This window comes from Azolla caroliniana, unplaced genomic scaffold, assembly GCF_043228905.1.
Source record: "Azolla caroliniana isolate FFs.n. ecotype wild unplaced genomic scaffold, voAzoCaro1.0.p SCAF_18, whole genome shotgun sequence".
NCBI lineage: Eukaryota > Viridiplantae > Streptophyta > Polypodiopsida > Salviniales > Salviniaceae > Azolla > Azolla caroliniana.
In genome coordinates, this window is record NW_028230453.1 from 4787178 (window position 1) to 4813812 (window position 26635).

Here is a 26635-nt window from a genome sequence, read left to right on the forward strand (position 1 = left end):
GAGAGCATTAAAGTCATCCTTGAGGGGTGGCTAATTGTGTTGACACTCATCATATCGTTTGCCATATGCTTATGTATCCTTGAAAAGTGACATCCACCATAGCCCAAGTGAAGGATCTTCCTAGAGGTTACTCCTAAATGAAAATGTCCACCATGTCTTCCAAAATGTGCTTGTTCAATCATCGCAATCACGTCATGGTCCAAAACACATATGCAAAGGAAATCATCTTTACCATGCCTATAAAAGTTACCCATTTTTGTTGTAAGCGGTTCACACTATTTCACCAATGAACAAGCAATTTCCTTGCTAAGTTGTGGCAAAACCCATGAAGACCGTTTTGTTGATTAGATATAATAAGGTTTGGTGGTCCACATAGAAACAAAAGTGATAACAAGCGAATAATGCCAAAATTACATCGCCTTATATATCATTGTCCATGCTTCGTGCTCCATCATCGAGTAATTTTGTGGAGTTGGGTTGGGTTGGGCTAGCAAATAGCATATGTAATAGGGAATCTAGCTTACTATCCTCTATTTGAGCGAGGCTTGCCCAACAACAAAATCAAAGGCATCCTGTGGATATGGAATTCCTTATCCTAATTGGGTGACCTCAAAATGCATGTACGTTCACTATACTTTGTATATTGCTCAATCTATTTAAGCCCATTAAAAAACACATAGAGAGGTCTTGCTTTCACTGCAAACATTTTGATAAACCTCCTATAGTATTCCATATAGCCCATAAACCCTTGGAGTTGCTTTTTTTGGGTCAAGGATGGCATAACTAGTAGCTTCATCTGATGAAATATCTGACAGGAACACACGCTCCCTAAGCACAATCGAGGCTAGGATCAAACACAGAAAACGGATAATGAACGCACGACACAATGAAGAGAAGAGTACACAGGATGTTTACGTGGAAAACCCAAACTAGGGAAAAAACCACGGCAGCCCACAGGTTGCAAACTATCACTATGTTACAATGTACAACAGTAAAGCACCGAGGCAACAACCTCGAGCTTTCTATCTTCGCCACAGGCGGCGGTTACAACAGAGGCAACGACCTCTTCCTCTCTCTCTCTCTCTCTCTCTCTCTCTCTCTCTCTCTCTCTCTCTCTCTCTCTCTCTCTCTCTCTCTCTCTCTCTGTACATAGTTACGCTCTCAAATCTTGCACCAACAAGAAATGACCACGTCTCTCGACTAAGTTTGCCCTAAGTCATATTTATACTAATATGACTTTTCAGCTATTTACAAATATAGCCCCGATGGACTCTCAGAAACATATTTACGAATATGTCCCTTCATCCGGTGGGCACTCCCCATCGGGCCTGCATTATCCGGCGCTTGCCAGGCACACGTCATCCGGTTCTCACCGGGTCTACCGTTGCCGAGTACTCCACATCCGGTTTCGGCCTCGGCCGAGTTTGCTCATCATCACTGTTCTTTTCACTTCCCATCCGGAGGGACTTGTTTCCTAACAATATCATCTTCTGACACAATGTGGGGTGGGTGAGTCTATACTCTCAACTTCATTCAAAGATTTTTCACAAGAATGTGAGGTGTTCATGCCCTATCAAGTTGCAACAAAGGTCATCGATGTGGAATTCCACCCCTTTTAAGAGGTTCATGCAAAGATGTAGATGACATCTCTTCAAATACATACTTAGCATACGAGTGAGCATAATTGACATCTATTTATAAACAAATATACCAAATGATGTGTTCAAGGCCATCTTATGTTGGTCCTTTAAAGCCATTGCTATATGGTTATTACAAGAGAAACCTCTTGTGAAGCTATAGGCTTCTTTCCTCATCACGTTTTCTAGCAAATGCTCGATGTATAGGACTGATGAATGTTACGAATGGTGATGTTGACTCGTCAAATATGAATGCATATACATACCTTACCATTCCTTTAGCACAAAGAGAATAGGGAATACCCATGTTGTACATTTGATTTGAACATTTTCCAATTTCATCTGTAGCTTACTGGACATAATGTGGGTCCAAAGTCTTGCTCACAAAGCTTAAAATATGTTGGGAAATCTACTCATTCCACATTTTATGTGGGTTTAGATTTTCCTACCTTAATTGAACTTTTAGGAGAAGTGTGTTGATGGCCACTTCTAATAGAAAACATGCTACAAGTTTCTCTATTTTCGATGATTGGGTACACATACCCATTATTGTAATCAATTGTCCCAATTTTCTCTCTCTCTCTCTCTTTCTCTCTCTCTCCCCAATTTTCTCACTTCTTTACTTCATATATATCTCTTAATTCACTAGATGCCAATGTGGAATGTAGGGGTTGAACCCATGACCACTTGGTCTCCATTGGGCAGCCTTACCAACTGAGCTACATCCATTTGCTCTCTCTCTCTCTCTCTCTCTCTCTCTCTCTCTCACACACACACACACACATATGTCTCCCTTCTTTACAATTGAAGATATATGCATAGGACTTAAGAAATTGTCCTCTCGAAAGGCAAGCGATCTTCAATGTATAAAGGTTTAAATGCTCAAATGGACGGGAAAGGAAGCATATGTATGGATAAGAGATATGTTTAATGATGCATTGCAACATGGTATGTCGTATGATTGGACTACAAATTGAATCAAACCTTTACATAAAGGTGGAGATATAAATAATGTAAACAACTATCGAACCATCATGGTTGGCTCATTAATGGCAAAACTATTTGGAAATATAATGGAATCAAAGATAAGTGTATGGGCTGAAAAAAATGGTAAGAGAGCTTATGGACAAGCTGGCTTTCGAAAACACCATACACCATTGATCACCTTGTCACCCTTCAAGTATTAATGGAGGAAAGTCACCCTAGATGTAAAGATTTATATTGTTACTTTGTCGACTTTAAGAAAGCTTTTGATATCGTGCCTCGTGAGCATCTTTGGAGGCGAATGGAAGAACTTGAGGTGCCAAGTGAATATATGCTTGCAATTTCCCGAATTTATGAGAAGGTTATATGCTGTATGCGTATGAGAGATAGACTTTCAGATTTTTTCAATAGCACTATTGGTGTTAAGCAAGGGTGCCCACTCTCACCAACACTATTTGGTCTACGCATTGATGAATTGAAAGAAATGGTTACCAAGTTTGCAAAGGAAGAACGTGTTGAAGAAGTTTCCATTGGGAATGTTATGATTATGCTTTTGCTATATGTCGATGATGTAGCGCTTTTTGCAAATACTTTAGGAGATGCACAAAAGGTTATGAAGGCATTGAAAAAAAATTGCATGCATACTAAATTAAGTGTCAATAGCTCTAAAACAAAGATTATTCTTGTGAAGAGCCAAAAAAGAGATAAACCATGCATTATGTACAACAATGAGCCACTCGAATGTGTGGAAAGCTTCAAATATCTTGGCCTTGAAGTTCCTTCAAATCATAGATGGAATGACTATGCTACACACCGCTTAGAGGCGGGTAAGTGAGCATACTATGCATTTGAGAACACATGCAATCTTGGAGAAATTAAGTGTTGGGTCCTCAAGAAATATCTTTTTGACACTTTGGTGACACCGGTTCTTCTCTATGGGGTGGAAGTATGGGGCGATAGCATCCCTAAATCTACATGGAAAGAGTTTGAAAATGTCCAAAAACAATTTCTTACAAAGTTTCTACAAGTTAAGAAACAAACGCCCTACACCCTCCTCCTTGAGACAGGATCGCTTCCCATTGAGATCATGGACATGGAAAAGGTTGTTGACTACATGCTTAAGGTTCAAAAAAGTCCCTCACATCGACTTCATAGAATTGCATGGGAAACAAGCAAAAAGATTCAAAAGACGCATAAAATCAAAATTTTGTGTTCCGATTGGATGCATATATAGAAAAATGGTTTTGGCAGATGGGATGTGAGACACTTGCTTTATGATGCATCAATAGATTCCTCTATAAATGAGGCCTTTTTGCAACACCAATGTATCATGACATGGGACAAAGGTGGAGGCTCACGCTTCACACATTATACTACATATGTTGCACCTAACTACAAAACCATATTCTTTACGGAACAAGGAAACCGTACACATCAATACATGTTAGAGGCTAGAGCCCATCCCATTATCTACCATTCGAACCATTGCTTCCATGCGACTTAGCTCACATTCATTGCGATATGAGATAGGGCGTTGGAGCACAAGTGATGAGAGTGGTCGACTATGCACACATTGCCCTAAACAAGTTCGTGAGTCTGAGTATCACACTTTGATACAATGCTTTGCCTTTCATCATATTCGACCATGTTTTCCACATCTCTTCGACCGAGCCCAATCCTTGCACGATTTTCTTTCAGAACCACAGTGTGCACTCTCGATTGCAACATTCATTGGTAAAGTTGTTGAACATCGAGCACTACTCACTTTCACACGTATCACGTGAAATGTAATATTTTTGGTCTCATAGGTCATACTTGACCTCCGAATACGATAATATAATCTATCTATCTCTCTTTTATTGTAATTAGCTTATCCTAGTGGTAAGTTGTTAGATATCTCTTATTTCACTAGATGCCAATGTGGAATGTAGGAGTTGAACCCATGACCACCTGGTCTCCATTGGGCAACCTTACCAAATGAGCTCTCTCTCTCTCTCTCTCTCTCTCTCTCTCTCTCTCTTTGTGAAATGAGTAATAAATGACGAAACCCTAATCACTCCATTTATATGAGGTCACCAACAAAACCCTTGAAACAACAAACTCAATCAACAATGTTAAGAGGTTAGTTTCACGATAAAAACACTAGCTTTCCTCTTTGTAATAGTTAATGGCATGATTATGCTTGATGACTTGATTTAGCAAATGCAATGTGAGAAAGAAGCTGAAATGTTATGTTTTGATGTGTCCGTATTTGTTGATAAAAGATCACGTGAATATATCCGTGTATGCACATTTAAGTGTATGTGTACATGTGTATAGAAAAGAATATTGTGTATTCCACATGCAATACGTACTCATGTTTGTGTGTAGTGATTATGTGAATGGATAGATATATGTGCTCATGTGGTTACATGTATTACATTGGGCTTCTTTCTCTAGTTAAAGATTAGGGGGGAAAGGTAGAACTTTTGGAAATAGTTAAGTATGCAATTTATTGGTAATTGAGAGGTATTTTGGGGAACATAAAGTTCCCCTTCCTCCCTTTTAGTTCATCGGTAGGTCTCTAAGTGTAACAAAAAAAGGGGTAAACTAGTGTTGAAGGGAGAAATTTTTGGGGTGTATGTGGAGGGCATAGGGTTCACCAAAGATGTCGTTAAATTCGAATTGGAGCATCGGGGAACTATACCAAGAAAGAACGCTTGTCAATGGCATTATCAAAGAAGAGTCGCAAGATTTGATGTGAAGCACCTACCAATTTGGCCTTCTTCAGACATTTGGCTTTTGGGGCAAATTAAAAACCACAGTTAACATTTGGCCCCTTGTGTTACTAACTTCTATACAAATGAAAAATCATACAACTCCTCTATCCGACAAGTCTAAAATGGATAAATCCTTGAGATTGCCAATAACTAAGAGTTGTATAGCATAAACAAGGTTTCAAGACAAACAAGAGATATACGCATCAATGTATATAAGAAGCTTGAATTGAAGATGTGCATATATGATTTCCCAATGCATAAAGCTAATTCAGCAATGTCAATCTGCATCTCAACATGGATTTTCTGGAGCAGGGCCAGAATTGAATTCAAGACACAGGTTGTGAAAGCCCCAACCACTGGGCCAGTGCAGGCCAATGCCCTTACACCCCCATTAACATCCTAGTGGGTGATATTTCAACTGCTATGTCAAACATGTTATAACAACCTTACCGACTGTCAATCCACTCTGAAGACATCTTAATGCAGATTCAGCATTCTCAAACTCAAAAGTTTCCCCGACCAAAGGAGCATCGAGATTTAAAGAGGAGAGTTCCTGGAAGAGTACCTCTAGTTTTTCGGCTTTATCAAACATCCAGATCAAATTGAAAGCCTGCCATATGCATTGCAATATTAGTTTTAGTGGGGATGTTTTAATGATGAGGTATAGGAAAATAAAAAGAGAAATTTGGTAAGAGCTTACCATAACGCTTTTATTTTCACTCATCATTTTTAATGGATCCAAGACAGGTCTCCTTATGTATTTCCATGCCAAAGCTAGCCAATTCGGAGAGTCACCAGATGGGGTCATGCTGGCCGCACCATACACTACATATCGTCCACCACGTTGTCGTGAAGAAAACCGTCCATAGGCGGAATCGGCGCACCAAGGCGTGGGAACCGGTTCTTCACGCGCGCACGCTCCGAGTTGTACATAGAAACGAATTGAGAGGATAATCGGCAGGAACGGGCCCTAACTCAAGTGGAGACAAAGACCGCGCGAACAGTCTTTTCGGTCGCGCGCGCGAACTGTACGAGTCGGCGGCGTAACTACGCGGATCCGTGAAAAACGGAGCGGATCCCTGTCCAAAAGGGACAGGGAATAAAGCTGACACGACGGCCTGTTCGTCGGCCTATATAAGGAGCGGGAAAGAGCTGTTGCAGGGATCTGGCGCGGAGAGGACGAAGTGCTGTCGGACCGTTTCTGGACGCTTCGCTCTCTCTGTTTCCTTCCTTCTTGAGCTCCAAAGCTTTCTGTGCAGGGTTCCGGGGAGGCTCGCGCTGTTTCGAGGAACGCCCGAGTGCTTCCGGCAGCACCTCCGACCTGCTACCCCCCCCCCATTTCCCCGTTTGTGCGTCGAAGCGAACAGGCATCGGCATCTGTTCGCCGGCCTGTTCGGTTGCAACCAACCTGTGCCCCATCGGGGGTTGTAGTCGTGTTAGCCATTTTGTTAATACACATATTTAGTCATTCGCATCCGTCTGTGTCGGTGTCTGTTCGCGTTCTCCGTGCTGAAGGGCCGTGTCCCTGTGTATCCCCGGTCCTGCGTAGCCGGTTCTCTCTCTTTCTCCTCCCTCGCTTGCTCTTTGGTTCGAGACCCCCGCGGTCCCGCCTCTATTCCACACGCACTTGCGTAATATCTCGACATCTTTGGTGAACCCGACGTGAAAGAGGCGGCAGAAGAGCAGAAGATGAGGGGGTCGGATCTCGCAGAGGCCATGGCTTCGGCCGTGGATCGGATCGTAAACGCGCGCGAGGGTACCGGTGCCCTCGACAGAGCTATTGAGGCGGTCGTCGGCACGATCGGCCGGTTCGATGGGAGGGATGCCACGAAGTATCTGGCGTCCTACGGTGCAGAAATGTTGATGCGGGACATTCCGGAAGAAAGGCGTCTTGCCGGTTTTCCCCGAGTGGCAATGCCGAGCATCCATGCGGAGGTGCTCGAGGTGCGGGCGGAGAGCCGTACCTGGGAGGAGTTCGAAGGTCGGCTCCTAGAGAAATACGGGCTGGACGACGCGCTCCGGCTTTCGAAGCGAAGGTTCATGGAATGGGTGGAGTTCCCGGGGAAGGGAAGAAACGCGTCGGCACTCCTCCGGGAGTTCGAGGAAAACTTTGCGCGCCTTTCGGCGCTCGACCGAACCATCCTGGACACGAGCCGGGTCTTGCTGTTTGTCAAGTCGGTCGACGAGCGGGATCGGGAGCAAGTGGGCCTCTTGCTGGAAACCGAAGACGGGCTCACTACCGACTGGGCGGCTGTCAGGAAGGTCTGTGGCCGTTTCGACAAACGGCGAGAATGGGCGGATAACGGGGCGACTGGGTCGGGCTCGGTCGCAGCAAGGAAGCTCGAACCAGCGCCACAGGTGCGCAAGGAAGAGACCCGGGAGTGGTTGGAAACTGGTTCGGCTTCGACCGGCGTAGTCAGAGGCTCAACCGGAGGAGCGGCGCTGGAGGAATTGACGAAGGCGATAAAGGACCTCCAAATCGCGCAGGCCCGAAGGGAAGGAGGCGAACCGGCTCGTGACCGACGGCCGGCGGCAGGAAACAGGTGCATGTGGTGCGATGAAGTCGGCCACGTTCGGAAGGACTGCGGCGACTTCGCGGAGGCGCTGAGGGACCGGGTGGTGTACCTGTGGGAAGGACGGGTGCATGCCAGCGACACCCGAAGGGCCCTGAGCCGAAACGACGGAAAGGGTGGTATGAAAAGGTTGATGGAAGAGGCGGCGGCCCGACACGCGGAAACCGTCCACTACTCGGCGTCGGCCGGCATTCGAGTCGGGGGCGGCGAGGCCCGAAAGGAAAGCAAAGCCGGATTCTGGCCGACGATGCTGGAAGGCCTTGCCGGTGCAGGGCTTAAAAGGGAGGAATCGGACCGTGCGGAGAAACGGGTACGGGAGATGACCGGGTGGAGCGACCCGGTCGAGGAAAGGACGGGCTTCGTGGAAGCCGCTTGCCGGAACTACGAGGCTCTGGTAGAAGAGAAGCGGGTGGGAAAACCCGGGACGACCGGGCCCTCACAACGATACGAGACCCGGTCCGGGCCACGACGGGACGAAGCCGGCAGGGCCGGTACGCAAGATAAACCCCAGAAGGGCGGGTACCGTCTGGGGACGGAGATAGAAAGAACCACGGACTTACGAAAGGTCCTGGAGGAACGGATCCTCGACAGCAAGGTGGAGCTGTCGCTACGGGAGGTGCTTGGAATCGCCAAGAAGGAGTTCCACGACTCCATCGTGGACTTGGTGAAACGGAAGAGGCTGTCAACGGAGACAGAACCGGAAAGACCGGTGGAAGTGCGGACGACGCACCTAGACGACATGGCGCTGGGAGACGAGTGGGCGGAAAGCCACTATTCGAGACCGCACTGGGCCCGAGCGACCACGGAAACCCCGGTGAAGATCGGCGATGTCCAGGAACCGGTGATAGCTTTGGTGGACCACGGATCGGAGATCAATTTGATGTCCATGGACTTCTATAAGAAGGGCAAATGGCCGATCAACACCAAGCACGGGTGGAAAATAAGGGCAGCAACGCGCGCCACCGAGGAACTGCACGGGGCATGTCCGAATGTGCGAGTCAAGATCGGCGACGTCGAGATTGACCAGCACTTCTTCGTGCAGGAGACGTCTTCGCATCCGGTCATACTGGGAGAGCCGTACATCACGGCGGCGCGAATGGAGACCAAGGTGCTGGACAATGGTTCGGCCTATGCGCGGGTCAAGAGCCAGGACGGCCGCCATTCGGTCCAGTTTTTGACGGTTAGGCCGAACCACGAGCGTAACCGCGACTCCCTCGGTTCCGATAACCGAGAGGATTTTTAGAGAGGGCTGCCAAGGCGTGGGGCCGCGACAGTCCGGACACCCCGGGAAAACCCCACACCTGTACGATAAAACCGAAGAAACCTTGTACCATAGGTAGGGAATTTTTGTTCTCCGACAACGGAGCGTGTGCGATGGTCGGCATCGCCGGCCGAGAGAAAACAAAGACGGAGGCGAGACTTCGAGCGTGCGGAGTTCTCGGCCCGGACGAGGAAATCAACGGAGCCGTGGAGGCGGTCTCATTCGACGACACCTTGGGAATGCTTGGAAAGGTAGTCGAAGAAGGCCTTAACGACGACCGGACGATACCGGTGTGTTCCGAGGAGATGTACGAAGTCATCGCGGACTTCGGTCGAGGGCTCGAGTCAGTTCGGACGGCCCACGTAAACACCAAGTACAAGACTGTGGACCGGAAGGTAAGGCCAGTAGCGGCACCCTTACCGGAGGACAGCGCGTCGAGAATCAAAGGGGTTGCATCAGACCCTAGTCTACGAGATCCGGCCTGCATAGGGCACACCTTCACTGACGAGACGCTCCGAGAGCTCAAAATCGGTGGGGGCGGGTTCCTACTGCCGGCGGAGGAAGACCGGTTTCGGAGAATGCTCGGAAGGCACGGGAAAGCCTTCGCATTCTCGCCGGAGGAAATCGGGTGCGTTGACCCGACGATCGTGGAGCCGATGGTGATATTCACGGTACCGCATGTACCATGGAATCTCAAGCCAATCCCGGTTCCGAGAGCTCACATCCCGAAGTTGATGGAGCTGCTGAGGCAGAAAGTTGATATGGGAATTCTCAAGCCGTCGAGCGCCCCATATTCGAATCGATGGTTTACCGTACCGAAGAAAAACGGTTCGCTGCGCTTCATCCAGGACCTGCAGCCGGTCAATCGAGTGACCATTCGGAACGCAGGAATCGGACCGACCATAGACGAGTTCGCGGAGGCCTTCGCCGGAAGGTCAATTTACTCGGTCGGGGATCTATACTCAGGGTACGACCAGTTCCAGCTGGCCGTGGAGAGCAGAGACCTTACGACGATGCGAACTCCCCTCGGCCTAGTTCGGATGTGTACACTGCCGCAAGGAGGGACCAACTCGGTGGCCCACATGGTGAATGCGATGAACAAGGTTCTGAGGGACTGTGTCCCGGACATTACCATGCCGTTTCTGGACGACATCCCGATCAAGGGATGCCCGGTGGAAGAAAAGGACGAGACGATCGGGCCGGACGGATGCCGGCGATTCGTGGCGACGCACGTCGACGACTGCGAGAAGGTGCTGCAAAGGCTAGAGGATGCGAGACTCACCTTCTCCGGGGAGAAGTCGGCCTTCGGGCAGTCAGAAATCATGGTGGTCGGACACCTGTGCGGACCATATGGCCGGAAACCGTCTCCGGCGAAGGTAGAAGCCATCTCCGCGATGAAGCCCGACTGCAGCTCGGTCACGGAAGTACGGAGATTCCTGGGGGCATGCGCGTTCTACCACATATGGATCCCGCATTACGCACACGTCGTGGAGCCACTGTACGGGTTGCTGAAAAAGGGGCGAAGGTTCGAATGGCTAGACAAGCACGCGGAATCGGTCCGGAAGCTGAAAGAGGCCCTTGCAGCGGCACCGGCACTCCGGAAGGCGGTTTACGGGAAGGGTACCCCGGTATTCATAACGGTGGATACCAGTCCGACCGGGATCGGATGGGTCGTGAACCAGGAAGACGAGGACGGCAATCGGTTTCCGAACCGATTCGGCGCGAAAGTCCTCAGTGAACGGCAGCGAGGGTACGCCCAGGTTAAACGCGAACTCTGGGGTATTGTTTCGGCGGTTAAGGCCGACAAAGACTACCTGATAGGGACGGAAGTGATCATCGAGACGGATTGCCTGCCGATTCTCGGTATGGTTTCCGGATGCGCGACTCCGGACCTGGCGATGCTCAGGTGGATAGCGTACATCAAGTCCCTGGACCCGGAAATACGACACATTTCCGGGAAAGACAACGCCATGGCCGACATGCTTTCGAGGGCGAGGTTCGACGACGAGGGCGGCATGGTTTCGGAAGACGAAGAAGTCGGCGTGGATTTCTTCGAGGCGGCATACATAACGACCGACGGGATGAGCACTCCGGCGCTTAACGAGTTCGACGCGAGCAAGTACGACGGGGAATGGCTGCAGATCGGCGGGTTTTTGAAGACGATGACGCCCGATGCGTCATGGACGAAGGACGAGGCCAACCGGATCCGGAAGAAAGCATATCGATTCTTTCTCCGAGATGGGCATCTATGGAAGCACCCGAAGAAGAGGGACGGCGTCCCGCTCCGAGTGGTGGCGATGAAGGAAGAACAGGAGGAACTGCTGACGGCCTACCACGACAGCCCTTGGGCTGGACACCGTGGAACATGGGCTACGTTTGAGAAACTAAAGGGGAAGTATTGGTGGCCGGGGCAGTACCGGGACGTGCATCGGTTCGTGACAACTTGCGGGAGCTGTCAGATGCACTCCATAGTCCGACATCGGGACGAGCTTCACCCCACGTACCCTCCGACCATCCACTTCAAATGGATGGTAGATCTGGTGACGATGCCAATGGGGGTAGGACAGATGCGGTACCTGGTCCTAGCGCGGGAGGATCTGACGAACCAAGTGGAAGGCCGGGCCCTTCCAAACAAAACGACCGCGGCCGTATGCCGGTTCCTAATCGAGGACGTGATATGCCGGTACGGGTGCGTCGGGAAGATCGTGGCTGACCGAGGGGAGTTGGACGCCGAAGAAGCCGCGGAGCTGTTCGACCGGCTGGGAGTCCAGCTCTCGCTCACCACTGCGTACAATCCGGAGGCGAATGGAAAGGTGGAGCGCGGACACGGACCGATCGTCAAGGCGTTGGTTCGGGCATGCGGAGGCCGAGCCGGTGACTGGCCGCGGCTGCTACCTTATGCTTTGTGGGCAGACCGGACCACGCACAGTTCGGTAACCGGGTACATGCCGACGGAGCTCATGTTCGGCCAGACGCCGATCATGCCAATTGAACGGACGATCTCCTCGTGGGCAACGGTCGACTGGAGGGACGAGATGAGCCGGGAGGAGTTGTTGGTCGCACGTATACGACAGCTCGAGCGGAGGCCGGAGGACGTGGCACTGGCTACGGAGAAGCTCCGGGTGGCGAGGACAAAGAACAAAGCCCGGTTCGACCGAACGCACCGGCTACGACCGAAGAAAATCGAAGAAGGTGACTGGGTGCTCGTCTACGACAGCAGCCTCGACAACCAGCACCGAGCCACACGGAAGTTCGCACGAAGGTGGTTCGGGCCTTACGTGGTACGGAGCGCCAATGACAACGGGACATATCACCTGGCGGAACTTGACGGCACGAGAATGGCGATACCGGTTGCAGGGAAGCGGATCAAAGCGTTCAAGAAGCGACACGACGACGAGCCAGACCCGGCTCTCCTGGTCGGCAGTGACGAACGATCCGAAAATGAAGAAGAACCGACGGGCGAGGAATGAAGACGGGCCGGTTTTCTCCGTCCCAACTCTCTTGGCGCATACCGGAGGATGCGCGGTTAGGTGGGGGCGGATGTCGTGAAGAAAACCGTCCATAGGCGGAATCGGCGCACCAAGGCGTGGGAACCGGTTCTTCACGCGCGCACGCTCCGAGTTGTACATAGAAACGAATTGAGAGGATAATCGGCAGGAACGGGCCCTAACTCAAGTGGAGACAAAGACCGCGCGAACAGTCTTTTCGGTCGCGCGCGCGAACTGTACGAGTCGGCGGCGTAACTACGCGGATCCGTGAAAAACGGAGCGGATCCCTGTCCAAAAGGGACAGGGAATAAAGCTGACACGACGGCCTGTTCGTCGGCCTATATAAGGAGCGGGAAAGAGCTGTTGCAGGGATCTGGCGCGGAGAGGACGAAGTGCTGTCGGACCGTTTCTGGACGCTTCGCTCTCTCTGTTTCCTTCCTTCTTGAGCTCCAAAGCTTTCTGTGCAGGGTTCCGGGGAGGCTCGCGCTGTTTCGAGGAACGCCCGAGTGCTTCCGGCAGCACCTCCGACCTGCTACCCCCCCCCCATTTCCCCGTTTGTGCGTCGAAGCGAACAGGCATCGGCATCTGTTCGCCGGCCTGTTCGGTTGCAACCAACCTGTGCCCCATCGGGGGTTGTAGTCGTGTTAGCCATTTTGTTAATACACATATTTAGTCATTCGCATCCGTCTGTGTCGGTGTCTGTTCGCGTTCTCCGTGCTGAAGGGCCGTGTCCCTGTGTATCCCCGGTCCTGCGTAGCCGGTTCTCTCTCTTTCTCCTCCCTCGCTTGCTCTTTGGTTCGAGACCCCCGCGGTCCCGCCTCTATTCCACACGCACTTGCGTAATATCTCGACAACGTGTTAACATCTCATAACCAGGGTAGAAGTAGTCTCCTTGTATAGCATCCAATACACAATCAAACCCTTCAATCCTAACCACACCAAGAAATTAAAATAATTATCAATAACCCTCTTCTTGAGCATAACACTGAACAAGCCCTGAATTTCCTAATATAATGGTCCTTGTTTGATTCCTTGCCATTAAAATGGGCAGTTTTAGCAAAAAGGATAAATGGTAAGAGGTTACATTTCTACACCTTCCTTTTTATTCAGAAATTCAAGTGTCAATAATAATCGTCATCAAAACATGATTATCAGGCTATATCAATATATAAGCCCCCTACTAAATCTTCCTTTTTATTCAGAAATTCAAGTGTCAACAATCATCATCAAAACATGATTAGCAGACTATATCAATATATAAAACATTTAGCTCCCCACCCCCCTACTAAACAGTTACTCTGCCATATGGCATTTCAGCACCACTGGCACTAAGTGTAAAGGAAATGATCTTGACTCTGTCAATGCAGACAATGTAATATACTAATGTATTATTTACATATTTATTTCTGGTAACAAATAAGACAACAATAAAGATCCCTCCTCTGGAATCAAATATGAAAATATGTTGTTTTCTCATAGTCATTAGTAAATATATGCCTTAAGATTAGTACTTATATGGTCTCATTTTGTTTGATTATGTTCCTGTTTCCCTTTCCAGATATTTATTTTTTTCTTTAAATAAAATTCGTTCAGGCTTACGTACTACAGAGAAGTATTATTAACTTACCCTCACTCCATCTACAAAATAAATATTTAACGACCTGTCTAGAGATGGTAATCAAAATAACTACTTTTACTTGAACTATTGAAACTCAATAAGTATACAAAAACGTACCCCATTTGGGATAGGATTGAGGCCAACTGCTCCTTAAAAACTTTATTTCCACCTTTTCGAACAATTATACGCTCCTCTGGTAGGAAATCAGAACCCCACCTATCCACTAGATGTTGAACCTGTTCACCTAGTAAGCACAGATAGTTAGTGACGTATACATCCATACATGCACACATGAATACATCCACACAGCAAACATATTACAGAGATAATGTGTATTTATCTGTGTGTGTGAATATATACAAAAATAAACATATAGATAGGAGAGGTAAAACATGAGTGGATCAGACAACGAATTCTATCAAAAGATGATGCTGTATGACATCATGTCCTCTGTAATGAGTCACCTAGGGGATTACACCGTATCTTGGGCAATGTTACTATGCATCCACTGATGCAGACCACAACTTTATGTGATAATCTGCATATCCCTGGGTGTCCAGAGAGCTAAATAGACTGCCTAATCAAGCAATATCCCTCTACAAGGTGTTACTTTCCACGGATGTCTCTTGCCATGGCCGTCTCAAGAAGTCTGAACTCTGACTTCGTCAGGCCCTGCTAATTCAAGAAAGATTCCAAATCTATGGATCTCTAGTAAAAACAGCCCCAAAAATCCCTGATCATAGAAATGCATGATCCGGGGGAGAATATCCCATCAGTGATGTGGAGAAAATGATCTCAATTGAAGGTCATCTTTGTAACTAGCTTCTGCGTATGTCTCGTCCTTATCCTCTTAGCCTCTAGCTGATCAAGCTTCTGCCTGATGACTTTGTTGATCTCTGAGTAAGAGAGAGAGAGAGAGAGAGAGTGTCTGTGTGTGTGTGATGTGTATGATTAAACCTCGAAATATACGTAAGATCATTGTCTGCCTTCAGACAATAAACTTTCATGGAACAGGCATGTATATGCTCCACTGGTCATTTCATTGTAATCTATTTTACTCTGTTTCAATTTATATCGATGTTTTACCTATGTAATATGAGGTATTACAAGAAAAGACTGCATGTGCACATATATATATGTACGTATGTACATGTACATAATCTGTATAGAAGGAAGACATCTCATTTCAATTTCAATCATGCAAGTATCTATATTAAATCATGAGTTTTGACGTTCCACCACCAGCAGTACAGTAGGACCTTGGAAACATTGCCAACTGTTGCAATAACATTTATCTTGAGCTTTTTACAAATGCCTAACGCAAAAGAACCACAGCCTCCAGCAGCCGAATGCAGAAGAAGAGTTTGTCCTGCCTTCATGTTCCCTAACTCCCGAAGAGCATATATCATGGTCAATCCCTGTCAATAAAACAAATTCAAGACCAAAGTTCAGAACAAAGTGACTGATGTAGAAAAATCCAAGAGTCAGACATCTAGCATGTTTTCCTTTAGACATTTTTAGGATATAACCTCAGGAGACAAAAGCATATACCTTTGTAAACTCCACATTTATGGGCCAAAAAATTGAGAAAGAAAGAAAGATATATAACATCTTCTAAGAGGTCAAAAATGGCCTTTCAGACTGAATGAGATATTAGATCTTCTAGGGATGCAGACAGCTTGACCCATCTCAATCTCTAGCCTGTGTGACGATACTCTTAGCTAATTTATAGTACCCATGAGCTGTGGGACATTTCTATATAGGAATGACCTAGATTCACATTGTGATTTGTGCCTCTATTCATGTCCATCAATCAGCTCAGCCAGTGTATCAAATGATACTCTCTGCAACAGTCATACAGGAGACCTATCCTTTGACTCATTATAAGTTCAGAAACTTGATATTTGGTTGCCAAGAGGCTTGAAAGCTAAGGTCCGATATGCCAAAATGAGCAACAAAATGAATGAGCAACAAGAAAATATAATGCTTGCAAGGGGAGAGAAAGTAGAGAAGGAACTTAAAAGAGCACATCCTAGACAAACATGGAGAGTTAAGGCAACTGGCTGGTAAAGTAATGATTAGATCCAAAAATATACACATGACATCTACTGTTACGAGACATATTGCTACAAAAGTTCATACTTTTCATATGCAACCTCTGTTCTAACCAGAGGCAGATCTAGAAGGTCCTTTCTGCTAGATGTTAAAAGAGAAGAAATCAGACATCAGTAAACAATAAAATATTCCAACAACACAAGTTCCTGTTTGAACTGTAAAGATGCACATTAAACCTGAACAGGGAAGGCAGCTCCTTCTGCAAATGACCATCCATCTGGAACATCTCGCAGATAATTTATGTCCACATTGATTTGAGATGCATAAGCACCAAACCTAGTTACACCCATTACTTTTCTACCCACATTTTCAGCATCAACTCCTTCACCAACAGCTTCAATTAGACCAGAAAACTGCAGAAAAGAGTGTACACAATCTTTCAACATTCTAACAGTAATTTAATAACAGAAATTTATCTGATGCTATTATACTTCATTCAGCCACACAACCATACACTAGACTTTACCTCTAGTCCAGGTGTGTAGCTCCCTTGAGGTGAGGCGGAGTATAAACCAAGACAAGTAAACACTGAAATTATGCAAATCCATATATAATAAGAGACCCGATTTGCTGTTAAACATCGTGCAAGAATCCCATTCTTTTTAACCTTTTTGAACACACTGAGGTCAGTAGACCTTGTGAAGTAAAACATATATTTAGCATTGGTACCAAACTCTCAAAAGTACATGTGTGTATCTTAATTTATCTCTCTTAGATTTAATAGATAGATTGATTAATAGATAAATGGATGGATAGATACATTCATTCTGTACGATGATATACTTTTGTCATTAATCTAACATGACTTTTTAATAGTTTTAGTGCAAGATATTTTATTGTTCCTTCAAGAAACCTGGACCATTAATGAATCATTTAAAATAAGACAAAAAATATTTGAGACTTAAAAATACATATGTTAAAAATTAGCATCTCTTACAAGAAAGAATATCCATTTTAAAGTTTATGTGGTATGAGGGAGATTGTAATGAGAATGCCAATATGCAAACAAGGACACAACCAAAATCTATGGAGTTATGAGACCTCTTTGTTATTGAGAAATATGTCTAAATATATAGATTGATAGATATGTAAGAAACTATAAAAAAATATACCATCAGCAAAGTTAAGTCCAATTGCTTTTACTGCAACCCTAGCTTCTCTCAATCCAGGGGCTGGTAACTTATCAGTGACCTACAACACAACTTCAAGTGCTGAGTTAACATGTGAAATAATTATGACTCAACCGATCATTTCCATATCTCTTTCTATATCTTTCTCCACTAACTTAACATAGGAAGAATGAGAGATATAAATGTATTAACATCTTTTAAGAGGCCAAAATGACTTATCAGACCAAACAAGAGATTGCAATCAAATATCTTAAGTTTGAAGTTCCCTCCAAGCATAGATGGACTGAGCATGCTACATGCCTCTTAGAAGCAGAAAAGAGGGTAAAGTATGCATTTGAGTACATATGCATTGATGGAGAAATTAAATGTTGGATTCTTTTAAAATGCTTGTTTGACACATTGGTAACACCAGCCAATTGTAGACGGAATCAATGTGCAACTTATTGCTTAGAAGCAGGAAAGAGAGTTTCGTATGCATTAACAGATGCAATGGTTGAAAATTTGAATTTCTGGTCTCAAGAAATACCTCATTGACACACTATCGGCATTTGTGCTTCTCTATGGGGTTGAGGTATGGAGCTGTAGCATTCCCAAACTCTACTAAGGAGACTCGAAAAGTCCAAAAGCACTTTCATATTAAGTTTCTTCAAACAAGACACAAACACCATACAGGCTTCTACTTCTTGCGACCAGATCACTTTCAAATGAGATCATAGCCATGGAAAGGGTCATTGTGTACATGCTTAAGGTTCAAAAATACCTTCACATCAACTTCCTAGGATTGCGTGGGAAGCAAGTAAAAACATTCAAAATATACAAGAACGCAAAATTTTGAATTCCAGATGGATGAAATATATGAAAAAATGGTTTGGACAATGGGATGCATCACATGCTACCTTTGTGAATTAAGTTTTTTTGCAACGCCAATGTATCACAGGTTGGGAAAGATTAGGAAGCTCATGTTTCACAGATATATTATATATGTTAGACCAAACTACAAAACCATCTCGAAATGGGGAAACCGCATTCATTGGTACATGCTTGAACATTGACAATGATAAAATCTCTCTCTAGAGCGCATAACAAGGATGGATGGATTCATAAAGAGATCAAGGTACAAAGATACATGCATGCCCTATAGTGTAACAATGATTCACTTTTGGGTGCCATAGTTCATATTAACTTCCAAGGACAGTAATAAAATCTCTCTAGAGCTCATAACGAGGATGGATGGATTCATGAAGAGATCAAGGTATCAACATATCTGCATGCTCTATAGTGCTTGCAAAGCAATAGACCAACTCAAAATTTCCTCCTACCTAGAGATCGAGGCAAGATGAACACTCACATACCTAGAGATAAAAGATTCAACAAGTTATGTGAAGGAGAGATTTAAAGTGAGGAGGATTTTGTGTGTGGGTGCCTAACTTTCAACTACATCATAAATTATGCTACCCTCTACACAGACCCTACCACCATTCAACAAATGAAAAAGGCAGCTGACCCACGACAGTTTGGCCAAATGTTCCTCGAGCTTCAAAAGCATAGACAATCAGCCTTAAATTAGTATGCAGGATGCAACGAAAATCGCACAGCACTGATTTCGTCCATAGCTCTCTCCAATAACAACATGCCGAGGAGTCACCATAGCGGGAGCAGAGGAATGCCAAAACAACAAAGGAGACTGTAATTACTAGGGACAGCACATAAGCCATACAATCACCAAATTATGAACATAGTTGCTACCCACATCCAATCCTCAAAAAGGACACCCAAATTTACTTGTTAAACTTCATCGCCACTACTCTCATACATATTAGCTATGCACTTCATGCTTGTAAACCATCACAAAAATCATTCCACCACATGTTATAGATCCTTAGAAAGCCCAGAACTTTTATCTTTGTTAGTATGGGTTACATGATTTCACCCATATTTATAACCATGATTTTGTCTCATATGCAGATTTTTGTCTCTAGTAGAGATTAACGAGCATTGCAATTGAAAGTATCGATATACATTCAAAGAAAGAGAAGACTAAGAGAATTACCAGAAATTTCTCTACGCCCTAGAGAAAGCAAATGCATGTGGAGAAAGTAAATGAATGTGGAAATTTCGGAGAAACCTTAAGAGAAAACATGTTGAGAATTATAGTAGCTTAACTCTTATGGAATTCTGTGTCCATTGTAAGAACTTATATGAAATTCAAATGCACGAAAGACGAGGTGTTATGGTTATATTTCAAAACCCTTCCTACTCTACTTTTGTGGATGTATCCATAGGGCTTAAGAAATTGGCCATTTGGAAGGCAAGAGATCTTTGATATATTCCAGACTAAAATGCTCAAATGGACAGGAAAGGAAACACATGTTCGGATAAGTCATATGTTTAGTTGTGCATTGCAACATGCCATGCCTCATGATTGGAGTTTGAACATTGAGAGTCACTACTCAATTCCAAAAATATTACATAAAAATGTTTCTCTCTGTCTCTCTCACATCAATCGCATTTCCTACTTCTACAACCACATGTTTCTCTCTCTTTCGCAAATATTATGCAGAATAAGTAACAAGCACCTCCCAACAGCAACGTCCAAAAATCTTTAAGATTTTGCATCAACCACATCTCCTACTTCTCCAACCCATAGTTGAAACAAGTGGGTAAACCGAGAATGCAATATCTATTTTTCCTGCCAATTTAATAACCAAGAAGGCATTGATAACTCCCTTAACAGGGAGCTACCCCCCACTCTATTGGATGGCAGTACCCACTCAAAGAAAGAGAGGGCAAGGAATTTTCTTGCCACATTATAGTCCATTGTTAAGCACGTGAAGAGCAAGGAATCGTATGTGGAGTACTTACATTAATTGTTACCACGATGCATTAATCATAGTTCCCCCATGTGTTATACCCTCTTTCTCAATAAAATGTTATAGAATATATACCTTTGGTTGTGATTGTAAGTAAGTCTGGTGACTCTCTCTCTCTCTCTCTCTCTCTCTCTCTCTCTCTCTCTCTCTCTCTCTCTCTCTCTCTCTCTCTCATTCCTATAGATAGGAAGATAAGATAGAGAGGGAGATATGAACAAAAACTAGAAGGGTTACTTGGAAGCATACCAGTTGAAGTTCAGAAATTCTTCCTGTCTTGTTTGCCCTGTCATATACACCAAAACCAAAACGAGTAATGAAGGAGAAGAAGAAGACTACAATGTGTATTTCCACCTCATACACAAAAAGTAAGGTTCTACACAGATACACACAAACATACACATATATTTTAACACGTGCCTCCAAATCCTCCTACTCATCTCGTCCATCTTCTGAGGCGATGAAGCTGAAGGTGGTAAAGGGGCCGTGGCCATGGCCACAACCATAGCAGTGTTTGAATAGGAGAAAAAACAAGAGTGAATGATGAAATAGCCCATTATGTATATCAATTGTGAGTGAGTGTGTGTGTGTTGATAGGGGGGGTAATTTTGGCGATATGCCAGAAATGTGAGGGACATCGGACTAAATAAAGAAAACTCGCTTCTTCGGGTTTCATGTATGTTTGTACCATGTACAAGTGGCACTTCCACGAGCACCTTCTAGGAGTGTGTGTGTGTGTGTGTGTGTGTGTGTGTGTGTTTGGGGGGTGGGGACTCGTGTCCCAAGAAAACGGACGACCTCTCTTGTCCATAGGCAACTTCAGCTCTCATGTTTAAATTAGTCAAATGAGCACATTCAGACATGTGTATAAAATAAACCAAAGCACACTCTTGTGAAGTCATAGACCTTTTTCGTCATTTCTGTTGGTTCGTGGCCTTTTGTTGACACTCTGGCCCACTTGTACGCTCTATTAATGGGGCAAGATCTCATTCGGCATTCTCCACCAATGTGTGTTGGGCATACTTATATGTGGAAAGCATGCAAGGACTATTCTTTCCCAGCATTAACTTTTACATATTTGCCTCAAACGAAAAGGTAACTAAACACGTGTGTCATTTGCAAAGGTCTATTGCACAATTCATAATTGTACGTGTACATATCATTATGCAACCTTCTTTGTCAGTGGTTAATGGATCCCAATTGCCATAACAAAACTTGGATTTAATAAAGACATTTTCTTAGGGTTACCACAACAGTTAGACGAATAAGCACTCTGCCCAAACCATGATAAAACATAAGATCATTGATCATATATTTTCCTGACAAGGATATTACATCACTAATCCCATCATTATTGACTATTAGATCACTCCAAATGAATGTAAATTTAAACAATACACATACATTGCATTGTTACTTGGTAGATTTTCAAATGCTTTCCTATGGTGCGACTTCGTGGATTTTAGAAAAGCTTCTAACAGCCCCCAAGAACAAAAATGTAGATAAACCAGCAACTCGGAAGAAGGTGATACGTAGCAAATTAAAAGTTTACAACTTACTCCCTCATATATGTTGATAATTTGTCACTACTCTACAAATGCTGTAAAATCTTTTCAAAACTTGTCTCATAGAAAGGAAACTCATGTTCAAACTGATGCCACCATTCTTAGGGTAGTACCTTTGAATCAAACTTGGAAGGGTTCTGAAATCAATATCTCATTCTTCGTTTGCATTCCAAATGATTTATACCTTTGCCAGCTACTGAAATCCCAGAGAACAGATATCATCTACAGATTTCGGAAAGTATCATTACATTTCCTTCTTTGTAAACAATATAGTGCCAAGCTAGGCATAAGAACGTACACAATGATATTCACCTCAAATGTATGTACAGAATGATCCTGACCCAGCTAATATGATAGCCAAGAAAGGCACCAAAAACCTTGAAGCAAAGACTCTAAATGCAAACAAAACCCAATACCACCAAATTGTGGATGCTTTCAGAAGTTGTTGAAATGAATCTTCTAATCAATCTTAACACATGAGGGAGATCCAGAAACATGCTTCAAGGCAGAATCTCTCGCAGCTCGTCGTTTTGTTTGAATGAGACGCACATATTCTGCAATAACAAGATGTAATTTGGGCCCTGCAACCTTTGTAGCAGCAGTAACAACATTGTTATTAGCCTTTCTCACACCCCGTGTAGGCTGCTTTTGTATGTGAGCAGGACAATATAAAGGGACCATGGACCTCAGCACTGGTTTCCCACATGTTACAGTTCCATTCTGCCCACTGCAAGCGCCAAAAAACATACAGTTTATAACCAAAGGAACAAGGAAAACAGATTTCATTTGTTACAACATAAGCTAAACCAGTGCAGCATGGATTGCATATAGATGCCATTCGCATAACGTATAACTTCTAACAGAATGCTACAAGGATTATCGATTTCATCTCAAACCATATGTAACATGTATTTATTGATGATTCCATTCTCAAAACATATGACTTCAATAAAGTCAGCAAAGAGAAGAGTCTTCATTCTCAAAAACGGTAATCTTCTGCTTCGCATTGACAAGGAGTTTCTTGAGTCCGTCAGTTCTGCTTACATAATAAATAGCTATGGTCTGACGCACATATTCTCAAATATATAATTCTTTATAAAATCTAGTTTCAAAGTTACAAAGGTTGGTTAATTAATCAATTTCAATAGCAAAATCTAAACCATAGGCAAATGGATTTAGCTTTAATTCTTGAGGACATACAGCTTGACCAAATGAAACAAGGAGAAACGTTCCTTTTCATGAAATGTACTCTAGTTACCAAATCTCATAGTCTGATTAAAATGATGATACTCAAAAACACACACTAAATCAAATCAGACAGTGAGAAGAGATCTATATATAGTCTGTTAAATTCAAATCTAGATTCTAACTTGCCATGGTTATAATGATCATTCTCAAAAACACCCAAATTAACTCACTGCAAAATGGAGAAAAATATTTCTTTAGTTTGTACCTGCTAGTTACAAATCTTCATACCCTCATACCCATGTTTAGATTTTATCAGTCTAGAAACCAAAGGAAATGCCAACAAAAGACTTGTTTACTAATAAAAGCTAATTACATGGCCAGGTTAAATTTTTCATTCTCCGGAACAGGACCTAAATCAAATGTAGCATCGTGGTTCTCATTCCATGCCTCTAAATTACAAATCCACACGGCCATGGTCATAATGACCATTTTGGAAAGCAGAAAATGAAGAAGATACTTCTCTGGTGCATAACCTATGGTTCCAGTTTTATATGGCCATTGTTGAAATTATAGAAAACATAACCGAAACTGTATAATACAATACGGAGAAATAGAGTAAACCAACATGTGCTTACCTTCGGGTCACAAAGTTACAAGGCCGATAGAGCTGTTGCCGAGGATCTGAGAGGATATGTGAGAAGCAAAACATGCCAAGAGCCATTGGCTTTGACTTACAACCTAGATTTGCGCATCGAATAATTTCACCTATAGTCTTTTCTGGGGTAAGAGGCTCTCTCATCAACCCTGCCACTACACCACTTTTGACAAGACTTTCATTTCCTTTGATCAGGACATTCTCATGTCCATTTGCATTCTTTTCATTTCCTTTGACCACACTGTCGTTTCCTTTTGCATTCTTCTCGCTTCCATCTGCTACTACTTCCACTTCCATGTTGGCATCATTACCACCATTTTCATGCATCTTCTTCTCCTTCTCAGGTTCAACCTCGTCCCTCCATCCTCCTCTACCATGCTTGATGTAGAAAACTCTATACTTGGACCTAAGCTCTTCAAGAAGACCCCAGTATTGCAAGCGATAAAGCTTCATCAGCTGTTTTACTCTGCGATTTCTCCGTCGCACAACTTCTTGCTGCGTGAGAGCCTCTGATTTCTTGAGTATTTCGTCCTCTCCAGCTCCATCGATGGCGAGGTCGCAGATCTCCGAGTCGTTGTCTGATCCAGCTTCCGCTTCACGCTTCGCTTCTGCTTCGCTGGCGTTATTGTTAGGGTTGGTAGCAGCGGTTGTGCAGATAGCCATGGCTTCTGCAGACGCCAAGGCAGGAACTGTTGCAGAGATATCCGTTGCTACGGATGATATGGCCATGGCGGAAGATGATGAAGCTTCTTGAGGAAGCTTCCTCACCATAGCGCTCTCTCTGTGTCTCTCTGAATGGTGCTACAAAACCCTAATTTCGGCGAAGGGTCTCTATCTCTGTTCTTACAAAACCCTAGTGAGCCTTTCTGGAGATGAGAAAACGTGCAGGGGCATTTGGGTAAATAAATGAAATTATTTCATAGACCTCCCCGGAACAAATGATGATTTCAAAGTGCAGGGGCATTCCGGTAAATAAAGGAAAGTTCCATAGATCTCCCTTGGAACAAATGACCCAAGACATAGTGTTAAGACTTTAGTATTGTAACGATTTACCATTAGGGTATGTTAATTTACGATAAGAATAAAAAAAGGTTAAAAGAAAGGTCTTGTGAGACCAAATTTGGCCCATGAGACAATTGATTACAATGATGGGATGTGTACCCAATCATCGGAAATAAACATAAATCAAAGAGTTTTTAGCGTGGTACAAAAAGATGTTACAAGATTTGACATGTTCTATTAAAGAAATGGTTATTTGCTTGGACTAGTTTCATTTCCTTCCAAGTCTCTCGAAAAAGAGTGGGGGGTTGAAGGGTTTCGATGCAGGTGTGGCCCATGGTCTCGATGTTAATGGTATCCCGACCATAACCTCTAGGTTGGGTAACTCGCGTTCCTTTATCTTCTTAATTGCTTCTGCACAACAAGCGATTTTGAAGCCCGATATCTGATGCACACTTGGTTGTTCTTTGGTTTTCTACGTCAACGAGGGAGAGATAGTGGTGTAGGTGTGTTTGCATTCATCATTCCCCCCTATCCCTAAAAAAAATCAATGCTAATGTGTTTGTGAATATTATAAAGGTCATTCAGAGAGGGTTGTGTGCGTGTGTTGAAAGCAATATGAATGTGGCAATTTTATGTGTTGGTGGGTGTAAATTAAAACTCACAGCTTGGTGGAGTTTTCCTCTTGCATATTGGTGATTCAACAAATTGTACTACCCATGTCGAAGTGACACCACTCAATTGTGATACCTTTTTGCGTCGAAACCTATTTGGGGCATATTCGAGATTACTGTGTAGAACTATGTGATATTCAAAGACCGAGACATTTATCTGATTGAAATAAAAAAGGATGTCAACAGAGGTACCTAATACATTGATTCCCCCACCACCTCCACGTTAGCGTGAATCGATTAGGGCATGTGGGGGAGAGAGAGAGAGAGAGAGAGAGAGATTATGGTCGGTTTTTGGTTCTAGAAATCATGTTTATTGGCGAGGTTGTGTGCGTGGTTGAGATTTATGCCCCCAACCAACCCAATCAACGTATTACATTATGGGGCTCACTACTTCAAACCCTATGTGTGGGCCGTCCAAGATTACTTATGGGTGATTTTAACATGTGTGTTGATACATCTCAATCTACATCTGAACATTCAATCATGGATGATCCTGAGCAACTTGCTTGGGAGTCATTGGCTATGGAGGTTTTGAAGTTGGATGTTTGGACATGGTTGCATGGGAATGATCCAGGTTTTACTTTCCAATCTGCACAACATAGACAAACATGGAGTCGATTAGATAGAATGTATGTGATGCACGATGGTTCTCTTTTACCAACATCACTTCGTATGGCAGTTCTACAAGATGTAGGAACTTCAATGTCAATCTCATTTGTTTTTCCACGCATTACATCCTACTTATGCCGATCTAATGTGGTGCATGTGAAGCAATGAGATGAATGTATAGTGGATCCTTCTACAATAATTCAAATATGCGTTCAATACTTTAAGGAGTTGATTACCCCACAATTGTTAATGCTAAATGAGGTGACTCGAGCACGCTATGAGTTTTATGATGTGGCTGGATGTATTGTGCACGAGCTCATTCATCATGAATTAAACTAGTTCCGAAGGTATGCCTCAAGCTTGGAAGGTGGGTCTAATTAAACTAGTTATGAATGTGGCATCCCCCAAGTCCTTTCATTAATGGAGACCTATTTCTTTAATGGGGGGGGGGGGGGGGGGGGGGGGGTTGTATAAGATATTTACAAAGGTCTTGGCAAATAGATTACAAAAGTA

At 44.2% G+C, this 26635-nt stretch overlaps 2 protein-coding genes across 2 annotated transcripts; both read right to left on the minus strand.

Moving 5' to 3' along the window:
- Positions 1 to 5577: 5577 nt before the first annotated feature.
- LOC147852181 (uncharacterized) lies at positions 5578 to 20974 on the minus strand. Its single transcript, XM_087334446.1, has 10 exons — positions 20835 to 20974; positions 20682 to 20718; positions 17548 to 17626; positions 16902 to 16963; positions 16612 to 16788; positions 15580 to 15738; positions 14438 to 14556; positions 13556 to 13631; positions 6081 to 6221; positions 5578 to 5990 (listed from the first exon to the last, which is right to left on the minus strand). The coding sequence occupies exons 1-10, from the start codon at positions 20936 to 20938 to the stop codon at positions 5802 to 5804; spliced, it is 1143 nt and encodes a 380-aa protein (XP_087190572.1). The 5' UTR covers positions 20939 to 20974; the 3' UTR covers positions 5578 to 5801.
- Positions 20975 to 22199: 1225 nt separating this feature from the next.
- Positions 22200 to 24721, minus strand: LOC147852182 (uncharacterized). The gene is made up of 2 exons (XM_087334371.1): positions 23821 to 24721; positions 22200 to 22724 (listed from the first exon to the last, which is right to left on the minus strand). The coding sequence occupies exons 1-2, from the start codon at positions 24609 to 24611 to the stop codon at positions 22457 to 22459; spliced, it is 1059 nt and encodes a 352-aa protein (XP_087190497.1). The 5' UTR covers positions 24612 to 24721; the 3' UTR covers positions 22200 to 22456.
- Positions 24722 to 26635: the final 1914 nt, after the last annotated feature.

Coding starts and splice junctions, on each gene's coding strand:
- LOC147852181 (XM_087334446.1), bottom strand. CDS start 20,938: ATGGTTGTGGCCATGGCCACGGCCCCTTTACCACCTTCAGCTTCATCG. Junction 17,627..20,681: donor GAATTTCTGAACTTCAACTG/GTATGCTTCCAA, acceptor GTTGTGTTGTAG/GTCACTGATAAGTTACCAGC. Junction 6,222..13,555: donor GTTATGAGATGTTAACACGT/TGTCGAGATATT, acceptor TCACGACAACGT/GGTGGACGATATGTAGTGTA.
- LOC147852182 (XM_087334371.1), bottom strand. CDS start 24,611: ATGGTGAGGAAGCTTCCTCAAGAAGCTTCATCATCTTCCGCCATGGCC. Junction 22,725..23,820: donor TGTAACTTTGTGACCCGAAG/GTAAGCACATGT, acceptor TGGCGCTTGCAG/TGGGCAGAATGGAACTGTAA.